General features: G+C 39.6%; 1 protein-coding gene across 2 annotated transcripts; it reads left to right on the top strand.

The window, feature by feature from the left end:
* Positions 1–1,369: 1,369 nt before the first annotated feature.
* LOC115735576 (serine/threonine-protein kinase STY46-like) lies at positions 1,370–10,415 on the top strand. Of its 2 annotated transcripts, none has more exons than XM_030666875.2 (16): positions 1,370–1,862; positions 2,548–2,662; positions 3,292–3,398; positions 3,542–3,661; positions 4,353–4,407; positions 5,203–5,313; positions 5,757–5,807; positions 6,627–6,796; positions 6,870–6,977; positions 7,972–8,045; positions 8,141–8,316; positions 8,643–8,741; positions 9,072–9,152; positions 9,236–9,289; positions 9,729–9,863; positions 10,151–10,415. In XM_030666875.2, exons 1-16 carry the CDS (start codon positions 1,654–1,656, stop codon positions 10,226–10,228), a joined length of 1,743 nt encoding a protein of 580 aa, XP_030522735.1. In that variant the 5' UTR covers positions 1,370–1,653; the 3' UTR covers positions 10,229–10,415. The 2 variants fall into 2 exon arrangements, with proteins under 2 accessions (XP_030522735.1, XP_030522737.1); XM_030666877.2 differs by having other exon boundaries at positions 1,372–1,862; positions 8,646–8,741.
* The last annotated feature ends 989 nt before the right edge of the window (positions 10,416–11,404 follow it).

Raw genomic sequence — 11,404 nt, 5'->3', positions numbered from 1 at the left:
ACGGCCCTGATCGGTCTTTCATTGCAATTGCTGCTATTATTCAGGGGCATTATCGTCTTTGCCGCCGCTATCTTATCCGGTTCCGTCATTTGGTTGCCTTTTCAGTGGGGAGAGCTCAGCAAAGTTAAAACATCTTGTTTGTCGGCCGTAATGGAAGTTGGACAAATAAGGTGGTCCGAATTTTATGCGGGGTAAAATTTATATTCCGATTGTTTGGCAAGAAAAAAAATTAATAATTTGATTTTCTTAAATGATTGTTTTATATCATTTGAGATAATTAGTTGATAGAAAAATATTTTATCATCGACAATAATTTATGTCTAACCGTTTAATGATTTTTTTTCGTTCATTTTATAAGCGATATAAGAGATTATTTTTAAGAAATTATTTTTCAAATCATGTATTTTTCTTGCAATAAGCACACCCTAGGTGAAAGCTAATATGCGTCTAAGCACTTGACAAAACTCTTACATTTCGCTTTATGTTTACTTTAAGATGTAAAGTCGCCAACAGATTATTGATTCCGTAGAAAATCTATGTTGTTTTGCTTTCATCGATCTTTTCGAAAGTGTTATATATCACATCGATTCAACTGTTCGTATTCTGTCCAAACCATTGATGTTGCATGCAAACAGCAGTTGATGAGAAGTAAGCAAGCATGTATCTAATAGAATCGGACCTATCCGTTTTTATTTCGCTGCACAATCCGCGCTCTATATTTTTTCTCGTCGACTACACAATTTTTTTTTCTCTTTTCATTCGACGCCCTATTTAGATTATTAAGGAGATTTCGACTCATGTTTTACTTGATTTATGCGGTTAGTAAGTTTTTTTTTGGGTCAAAATGCGGTTAGTAAGTTATTCAAGAGGATTTGCAATATTTCTTTTTTTTTTGGGGGGGGTCAAGTTTTCCCATTGTCTAAGAAGTCGAAATCGATGGTTAATCTCCTAATGAGAAGCCATGCAACATTCTCGCCCAATGCAAAAAGATAATTTCACCATACTAATATTTTGCCAATCTTAACCGAGTTCGAAATCATGTAAATATAAATCTCTTTGCTAGAAAGTAGAAACTAATCGAGTCCAACCACACGAAAAAATGAGCATAACATGGCATTGTACAATCTAGGTTTAATTTTTTTTTTTAATTTTTTGGGTTTTCAAAGATGATATCGTGATTAACGACATCAATAATCTCCACCTTCACCCTAGGTTTTCCACATAAAATAAAGTCGATCAAATTAACCCCGAAACAAAATTAAACAAATCCGAAATTGGTAAAGCTCGGATAGAATGTCCACGTCAGCGCCCCGTCCACCCACCCAAAATTACCTCCATGGCCATTATAGTCGGCAATGTACGTAGAGAGAGAGAGAGAGAGAGAGAGAGCATAGGCGCAGAGACGATACCTCGTCCGATTCTACTCCCCCTTTATTTACGTTTTTGCACCCACCACCATTGATCTTCCTCTTCCCCCACGTTTAAACTCGGCTAATCTGCTTCAACGTGGGTATCTGGAAATAGCCAAAAAGGCAAAAGAAAAGGGCGGAATCGCTCTCTGTCTGGTTCCGCATTTTTGGTTTCTTTTGGGGGTGGGGGTGTGTGTGTGCGTGGCGGGTGGGTGCGGGGCGTTTCTGCGTTGTCTGCTCTTCCATGGTGACGATGGAGGATAGCGAGAGCTGTGGAAGCAGAGTCCACGAGACGTCGTCCTCCTCCTCCCCCGCGGGGAACAGGCAGCAGAGGCGGAAGCTGGAGGTGTACAACGAGATTCTGCGGCGGCTCAAGGACGCGGACCTCGAGGAGCCCCATAGCCCCGGTTTCGACGACGAGCTCTGGGCTCACTTCAATCGCCTTCCCACTCGGTGACCTTCTCTATCCTAACTCGCTCGGGTCTTCCGTTCCATCGCGTCGCGTCTCGCCGTCCCGTATTGTGCCCGCATTATGGATAGGGGCTGTGCGTAGCTCGATGTTTTCGCGCGGCACGTTACGGGCGGTGACAAGTTTTCTTCTTCTTCTTCTTCTTTTTCTTTTCCAGCTGATTGTTTTTTGGATTTTTGTTTTCGGAGATCCGTGTCGGGTTCGCTGAGTTTTTGCATTGTGGATTCGTTTTATGTTTTGCTCTATCGTGTCTTTGATTTCTCGAATTTGCCTTCCGAGTTCGCTTCATCCGGGTGAGCTCGAGTTTTCTGTGGTTTGGATTCGTTTCACGTGAATTGGTGGGTGAAGTATCGCCAACTAAGTTCTGGAAAATGGAGAAGATACCCATGACGCGCTTTACTCGTTATTCAACTTTTCTCTTCTTAGCCTCTACTTTACTCTTTCCAGATACTGGCTGGTGCTCTTATTTTTATCGTTTAGATCTTTCAGCGACTCGTATTCCACTTCATGGGTCATTGAGATTTCGATATTTCCTTCTTGTGGGCAAGAACATTTCCTGTCTCTTCCGTCAGCTTAGATGGCAGTCTTGATTTCTCCGTGTTCGATAGCCCGTCGGTTTGTGTTTATTATCAGGCTGATAGCAGACGTGATTCCTTTGATCGCATACAGATATGCCTTAGATGTCAATGTGGAGCGGGCAGAAGACGTGCTTATGCACAAAAGGTTGCTGCATTTGGCTCACGATCCGGCTAATAGACCGGCCATTGAAGTTCGACTGGTACAGGTAAGTTGGGTTGATCGTCTCCTGATTGTTAGTTGAGATCTGCTTATCTTCATGGTAAAGGACTCAGACACTATGATACAATTACATCTATAAAATATCGAGGGCATGCGACATGTAGCTGGTCATGCATGTAGATTGAGAACTCGCGAATGCTATGTAGCACATCCGTCTTGACTAGTGTTCATAGTGATTCTATAACCAAGTATTCACAAGCTACTGCGTTCCTTAGTAGTTTGGTCTACGATTTCTGGTACATCGTTGTGTTTAAGCTAACTAGTAGAATTTGAGCGCTGTCTGCTATTTGCTTGCTTGCTTGCTAGCAGAGTAGTCTTGCCCGACTTTAGTAGTGAGAATAGCCTGTTCTCAAGTTTCGTCTTTTGTCCTCCTCTCTGTTTCCTTTATTATTCCTCCCATCTGCTCTCAGTATGACAGTTTCGGTACTGTAAAATTGCGAGAGTAAAGGTTGGCTTTATGATATGCAAGGGATCTGCACCCAGTCTTTCCTTGTTGCACCCTAACTTTCTCAGACCTATCCATTTCATGATGCTTCTTGATTGGTAAATAACCAGCAGTTCTTCCAGGAATTACTTCCATGGACAGATTTATCAAAGTGGAATAACTTTTCTCAGGTTCTTCCTGCATCCGAGGCGCATCCAAATGATTCCAACCATTCAGGTCATTACTCAAATGAAGAATCTAAGACCCTTACTTCAGTTAATCATCACAGTAGACAAAGGTATTCTTGCAGACTTTTTAGAAAAATAACTGAAGAACTCAGTGATAGTATTTCCTAGATGGATTGATGTCTTCTTGCTTTTACCATTTAGATTTTATCGTTTCTTTGATACTAATGACATCTTACTCTAATCTTTCAATCAGCATTCATCCACCACCTGCCTTTGGTTCATCACCAAATCTTGAAGCTCTTGCACTTGAAGCTAGTAAATCCGTTGCTAAAGACGGCGATAGCTCCGTTCATGCTAATGCACAATACTCTCGGTGAGAACTCCTGTCTTGAGCTAGCTCATTTATTGTAAATTGTTAAACTAATTCCCATTGCAATTATGTCAAGGATACTTTATACCCCATAGTGATGTTTCTCCGGGAATAATGATTGGATTTTGCTTCTGTCTTGTATTGACATCGCACATGCTGTAGTTGTTGCATGTTATATGCGCCCTTTCTCCTCGGTTTTATTTTCTAAAGTTTTTTTTAAGAGACATCAAGCGACTTGTATGAGCCCTTTTATCGTCCTATTAATCCAATGTTGGTCGTTAAGCCGAGTAACTTAGGATTGTAGATTTCCAGAATGACTGAGCTTGACAAAAATCTTCGTTGTAGGTTAATTTTCTCATTGTAGCTTTCCTAATCCTTCTGGTAGCCCCATCAGGTGATTAAAGTGCCTCAAAGTGCCTTTTGCAGCGGACACACTTTGTTGTCCTTCTTGCTTTTTAACCTCAGTGCTTCCAGGGCTTAAATTTGAGTTATTAGAATAATTTTGAGCACATATGATGCCTAGATGACATATGCTAGATTTGTTCATACACATTATGCATGTTTAACTGTCCCTGTGATAGCCAATGTGTGATGGTCCTTTTTACCATCTACCTAGTGCTAGTTCAGTTTGTGGAGATATTTTCATTATCAACTCTTTTGTGCAACTAAAATGTGTACATGATCAACAATGTAGGCCCATGCATGAAATCACCTTTTCAACCGATGACAAGCCAAAGCTTCTCAGTCAGGTACCTGATTTTGGTTTTTAGAGAATGTTTACCTTCTTTCTATCTTGATCTTAGAAAGAGAGGATCTTTACTGCTTTTCCTTTCACATTTACCATGGACTGGCTATACCTGTTGCTGTAGGTTGACTGTCAGTCCTCCGTTCATTTATGAAGGTGATTTGTCAACTGTAGCCTAGAACTAATATTTTCCCTTGCATGGTGGCATATTGCCGAAAATGCCTCGAACACAGGCTCAATTGATATGGTCTTGCATGGTGGTATATTTTCCCTTTCACATTTACTATGGGCTGGCTTTCTGTTTATTATATTTATGTTCTGTTGTTGTCTTGATGGAAAATGCATTTCATCAAGTTCTTGCATTGCTTCGGAGGAAGCTTATCATGTCCTCTAAATACCATCGATTATGACTGTAGTATCATACTGAGTGTTGCACTTGTTCATACGATATTGCATGGTTTAACTGAAATAACGGTCTAGCAAAAGGGGATCCAATTTATGTATCCTTGTTGAAGTATTGTCCCATATCGCTTGACAATGGGTCCTAAATCCTCTTTATATTCATGTGGTTTCCCTCCACCTATCAGCTTAAGCTTTTTGGTTGGACTTTTTAACAGTCAGATTGTCCGGTTTTGCTTGATGAATATGCTTATGAAGTGGACCTTACAGTCTAAGTGTCAGATTTAATTGGACAATGCTTCTATCATGTGATGCATGAATCATGTGAAATTACTTTCTTTGTCATTGTTAGTGATATCTATAATTGCCGAAGCTTATTGCTTGTGTGAAAATTTTGCAGCTGACATCCTTACTTGCTGATATTGGGCTGAACATCCAAGAAGCACATGCCTTTTCCACAGTGGATGGTTATTCATTGGATGTTTTTGTAGTTGATGGTTGGCCATACGAGGTATCTATCCATGAAAATTATGTTTTATAGTCTACATCAAGACAATTGCATATGTGTCGTTGTTCCATCAAGTAAAATTACCCACCTTTTGTGGGGGGCTTGTCAGGTTTAGGAGCTTTTGCCTTTTTGTCTACAGACATTTTAACAGTGTCTGTCCACTGGAAAAGGTTAATGTATTCATCTAGACAAGCCTTATAGAAATATATATAATCAAAGCTGTAGAAGGTGTAACTGTAATTTGTGTGACAAAAGAGCTGTTCTGTCGGCGAGTTCTGCCTCAAAAGTGTTTTCATTTATTTTTATAGAAAGTAAGTTGAATTGTTTTCACTCATTTGAGTTTTATATTGGATGATATTCTTAAGTTGGATGTCCCATTTTAGTGATCTTTTCGACTATGGCTAAAAAGCACAACATGATTTTAAAGGGAACACTTGGACTTGCAGGAGACGGATCATCTAAGAGCTGCACTGGAAAAGGAAGTTTTTAAGATCGAGGTGATTCTCTAAGTTTTTCCATACCAAGATTTTTAATCAGTGGTATCAAAAAAAGGAAAGACTCAATGTTTTGTGCATCTAAAATGTCAGAAAATTATACCAATTGGCAACTTGAGTTTTTGGACCAAAGAAGGATGATACCACTCATCACAAAAGGAAGTTCATTATTGTGCATTGCAACTTTACTATTCAGTGTTTCTCTACATTGTCCTCATTTCTGCATATTAGTTCACGTGAAGTAGACTTTGCTGTTTCACTAGAGGTATGCAGTGCAATTACCACTGATCGAACGGGTATAAATTCTCTAATCATAATCAGGTTCAAATGGCTGTCATTATGCTCTAAACAGCTCCTTTTGTAAAGGTAAAAGAAATTGGTTGTCGCCCTTGGCAAATTTGTTTGTGTTTGATTGAATGGAGATGAATATTTTCGGTTGACCTCTTGCTATGGATTTTCAAGGGAGATCCTCCATCTTCTCCCAATTCTGGGTACTCTCCCAGTGACATCTTTAAATACATCATTTTTGTTGTTTATGTGGTTTAGGTTGAGAATTGAACATTCTGGGGAAGATCCACCTTGTAAACATGTCAGACTTGTTGATGTAATCGTTTTTCCTTGTGGGGATGCTAGTTAGCAAACTGTTCACTTTGGTAGCAGTGGAAGGCCCGTAGCTGTTCTCTGACTTAACAAGTGGTTAAAACCAAAGACATGCAGGATTCGGGAATTTGTTTTTCCATTTGGATTGGTGACTTGAAAGATAATTCATTTGAGTGTAAGTGTGAACATCCTACTGATTTCTCATTTTGCCTTGCATTACAGAAACAATCTTGGCCAGAACATTGTTCTCCCAAAAATGAACTTCCACAGACGGCCATCAAATTGGAACCTGATCATGTTTCTATACCAAGCGATGGAACTGATGTTTGGGAACTGGACCCAAGATGTCTTAAGTTTGAAACCAAAATTGCATCTGGTTCATATGGTGACCTGTAAGTAAATGAACTCGTAGACAGATAAACTATAGTGTGAAGATGTGCTGTAACCTTTGTGTTGGAACCACAGGTACAAAGGTTCATACTGCAGTCAAGAAGTGGCTATCAAGGTTCTGAAGCCTGAACGTGTAAATTCAGACATGCAAAAAGAGTTTGCACAAGAAGTTTTTATTCTGAGGTTTGTAACTTTAGCCTGGGGCTTCACTCGCTAGTTTTTCCCGTTGGTTCAATCAGAATTGCTGTGCATTTTTTGTGAATGCATGCATGCTTAACATTTTTGGCGCCTGAGCATGTTACCGTATTGCCTGTAATTTAACATGTGCATTTTACACGATTTCCATCTCTTTGGAATGCTTGTTCTTTGCATTTTTGGTTACACCGTGGTGTATGCATGAGCTTAAGTATTGAGAAGATTGACTACAGAGGAAAAGAAAGATTTGTATTCACATATATGAGAATTATATAGGAACAATAATGATCTTGGATTCCCTTTTGAAAAAATGGTAATATGTTTCTTTGGAGTAATAAGACTATTCCAATACTTGTGGAGGAAGAAACGTAATACATGCAAAGAAGAGGCATCTTTTCACCCAGTAGTAAAGTTTGAACCAAGATTTCCGGATGGGTGTGATGGGGTATTAGTACATCCAACCTTTGGACCCATTTATGAGTAAGGGATCTATGGATAAAGACAGAAAACTGTTTTTATTCCTAAATTTTAGCAAAGAAAGCAGCTTGACTCACTATGATTGGAATCCACTTGTGACCAGCTTACTTCCGTTACTACCACAGGAGAGCTAACAGTATGAGCGTATACGTTAAGTGGGAATACCCCGATAAAGGCAAGACAAAATAGAGAGTACACTTGGTTAAACTCCTTTCTCAATTAGTTCAAGCATTGGCAAACCGGCCTTCTGGAAGAAAATTCCTTATATGGTTGTATTTGTTCAAAATCATCACAAATCAAGCAGTATGTCTAGTTTCTCAGTCTTGAAAATTTTCTTCTATTTCTCTCCTCCTCATGTGTCTTGTGAGCAAGTCCATATTGCATGTTGATTGTGGAACTTACCCTCTATCTTCATCTCCATTCTGCACACACTTATCTGGCAGCTCTCGGATAGATAAATATGTTTTGTCTCTCAGCATCTTCTCATAAGCCTGTTATCATTCAGGAAAGTGCGGCACAAGAATGTTGTGCAATTTATTGGTGCATGCACAAAACCTCCAAGCTTGTACATTGTGACAGGTCATAATTCAGAATGGGAGGTTTTTTTGTTAACTTCGAGATTTCTTGTCTATCCTCTTTCTGAGATTGCTTTTTTATCTTTCATCCTCTCCCAGAATTTATGTCTGGTGGAAGTGTATATGATTATCTTCATAAGCAGAGAGGTGTTTTCAAGCTTCCTACCTTGTTGAAAGTAGCAATTGATGTCTCCAAGGGAATGAATTACTTGCATCAAAATAATATCATTCATCGGGATTTGAAGGCTGCCAATCTATTGATGGATGAAAATGAAGTAAGACAATTGATCATGTCAGCTTTTGAGTTGCTCATGGTTTATCTGCTAAAGAGTCTTATTGCATTTTATTTTATTTTTTTGTATAATTTGGATTGTCCATAGCAACAAAATGCTGGGACCCTAAATACCTATTCATAAATTATCTTTGGTCATTTAGGGTGTTTTGATCTAATACCATTCTTTTCTGCCCACATCAGTGTCAGGCTAAAAGTACTATGAAATTCTGCTTTATTTTTTCGAGGACTTTGTTGGGTATTTGTTAAACACCCTCTTATGGAAAGTATGTCATTTCCAATGCATTGTCTTGTTGTGGCTTTTCTCGGCAGGTTGTTAAGGTTGCTGATTTTGGGGTTGCTAGGGTGAAAGCACAATCTGGAGTCATGACTGCAGAAACTGGAACATACAGATGGATGGCTCCTGAGGTTATTCCCATGAAGTTTTTTGATGTGAAGCTGTTTAGCAATGATTTTTGCCTCCATTGTGTTGATCTTGTTCATTACTCTTTGCCTTTTGTTCTGTGGATTTCTTTACTTGTACATAAATTCTCTGAATTCATCACTTTTCAATGGTGGGCCATTCTGGGATTTTCTAAAATTTGACATTTTTTTGAGGATCTTTATCATTAGAAATCACCTTAATCATGTAGTTAGCTTGGACCCTCACATTTAGGGAATATAGAGAGAGTACTACTTTTCATCTTCCGGATATGCTAATGCAGTATTTTCTTACATCCATTCTGTTTTGCATTGAAGGTAATAGAACACAAACCATATGATCATAAAGCTGACATATTCAGCTTTGGAGTGGTGTTGTGGGAGTTACTAACAGGGAAGGTAATATGAGTTGAGTTCAATTATTCTATGCAGCATGCTTCAACTGTTTCCTTGTCATGATATGTTGCATTTCTGTGTTCCAGCTTCCCTATGAGCATTTAACCCCATTGCAAGCAGCCGTTGGAGTGGTTCAGAAGGTACAATATCAACTAGTGCTCATAATGTTCTAATGTCATCTCACCTTTGAGTGAGCCAGATCAGCTAGTCAGTTTTTATGTTCTATTAAATTGTTGTGAAGTTCTCGGAGTTCTGCATGGAGTCCTTCTTTCGGAACCAAATCAATGAAATTCTTAGGCTAGGCAAAATCATGTTTATGAGTTATTCATCGACATCAAGATTCAGGATGCCAAGTCCTTGCTTGGCAGAAAATTTCCTTGTTATCGGTAAATTTTTTAGGAGCGAAATTTTTCTTTATTGCTAAAGCTTGCTTTTTATTTCGAATCACATCAAGAGTCAGGATGCAAAGTCCTTGCTAGCCGGAAAGTTTTCCTTGTTACCTCTAATTTTTTTGGGAGGGAAATTTTTCTTTATTGATTAAGCGTTGTGCTTTATTAAATCTTATTTCCCATACTTCAGGGTCTGCGACCTACAATCCCAAAAGACACCCATCCAAAGCTTGTGGAGTTACTGGAGAGATGCTGGGAGCAAGATCCAACTTTAAGGCCCGACTTTTCTGAAATAACAACTATCTTGCACAAAATTGCAAAGGAGGTGAGTTGGTAGTCTGCAGACTGCAGAGGTGGCTCATATTGTGATTACTGATGCTCAACGTTCGTGAACATGGTTAGCTATAAAAATTTCTAAGGTGGCAAGCAAAAACATGTGAACATGACCACCTTTTTTCGAGCTAGCAATTGGATGTTGTTTTTGCTTTTCATCAAACTTTGTGTCATCCAAGGACCTTACTTCCCTAACCTTGGCGAGATCCTAACCTCTCGCCTGAGAGAGCTGTATCCCTGTTTGGGCAAAAATCTGAGTTTTAATTATGACGTGAACAGGTTGGAGATGACGGAGAGGATCGGCGGAGGGAGAAATCAGGTGGATTCCTGTCTGTGCTCAGGCGAGGGCATCATTGAAGGGGCGCAAGGCACATAGAATCGTACTATCGATCGTCTTTGTACAGTATGTGTCCACATGATAAGTTCGTCTTCCCATAATCCCTTACAAGTTTTCTTTCCCTTCTCAATTTTTGACAAGTTAATCCGTAATGCAATGTCCATCCTAGCATCATCAGAGAAAGGAAGTGATGTTGAATTGAGTGTAGCTGAAGGGGTTTTCTTTCTTTCTTTTTTGGCGGCCATACAAAAACAAATCGATGCGGTTAAGGAACTCATCATTTTCTTTCCTAATGAAGAAAAATCAGCGGTAGATTTTTGGTTTTAACCAGATAGAGGTCTCTTGGGTTGGATTGGAGCCTCTATGAGATTAAGTGTTCATCTGTCTATGATGCATTTGGCATATGAACGGGGTTGATGACCCCAAAAGCCAGATTGTCCGTGGCCGGTAAAGCTGGTTCGGGCGATTTTTATTTTTTTTTCAATGTGTTAAGAATGAATTTAAAGGCGGTAACTTTCACAACCAGCAAGGCAGTCGGCATTATCGGTAAATACGTCTTCTGTCTTTCCCGAGTTCGATTTGGGTCGTGAAGGAAATTGTGGATAGCTCTCGATCCACCCGAAAAATAGGAAATCTTTCGCCGTGTCATGTAGATCAGGCGATGCGGCCCACCCGAGCGGCCGGAACTTGAGCGTGAGTTCCGATCGAGACACGCTGAACATCATAAAAGCATTAACTTCAGTGCTGAATCATGGGCCGATGCGAAACCTGGGACACGTTAGCTTCCCTTTCTTTTTGCTTCCCACGGGAAAAATGGAGGGGCTCTTTATGAGCCGCCGTCATGTCGTGGTCGCCGCGAGAGGGAACTACGGGTAACCTGTGACTCCCTATCTATGGGACCTGTTAAACTGATCTTGATCCCTTAATCATGTTCTTTTATACTTTATACCTACGATTTTTCCTTCTTTTTTTTTTGCGGGCAAGAGAATCACGAGAGCGAATCTTATACCTGGTTGCGGATACATCCTGTTTATGTTAGGATTAGGTGCATAAGCACTACGAGATAGAGAGTAAAGACGAGAAATAAATCAAGACATAAGACTTATCATGTTTCGTCCTTAAATTAGAGCTACATTTTGTAAATGATTTCAGTATAATTAGCACATCTTGTTACAACTTTCAATTACAAGAGAAAC

The sequence above is a fragment of the Rhodamnia argentea genome, chromosome 11 (genome assembly GCF_020921035.1).
Source record: "Rhodamnia argentea isolate NSW1041297 chromosome 11, ASM2092103v1, whole genome shotgun sequence".
Classification (NCBI taxonomy): domain Eukaryota; kingdom Viridiplantae; phylum Streptophyta; class Magnoliopsida; order Myrtales; family Myrtaceae; genus Rhodamnia; species Rhodamnia argentea.
The sequence above is the reverse complement of the archived record's forward strand: the minus strand, read 5'-3'. Positions and strand labels throughout refer to the sequence as shown.

What these genes read in the sequence shown, in the direction of transcription:
- LOC115735576 (XM_030666875.2), top strand. Translation starts at nt 1,654, where the DNA reads ATGGTGACGATGGAGGATAGCGAGAGCTGTGGAAGCAGAGTCCACGAG. An exon ending in TATTGATGGATGAAAATGAA is followed by an intron (nt 8,317 to 8,642) that starts GTAAGACAATTG and finishes GGCTTTTCTCGG; the next exon opens with CAGGTTGTTAAGGTTGCTGA. An exon ending in ACAGATGGATGGCTCCTGAG is followed by an intron (nt 8,742 to 9,071) that starts GTTATTCCCATG and finishes TTTGCATTGAAG; the next exon opens with GTAATAGAACACAAACCATA.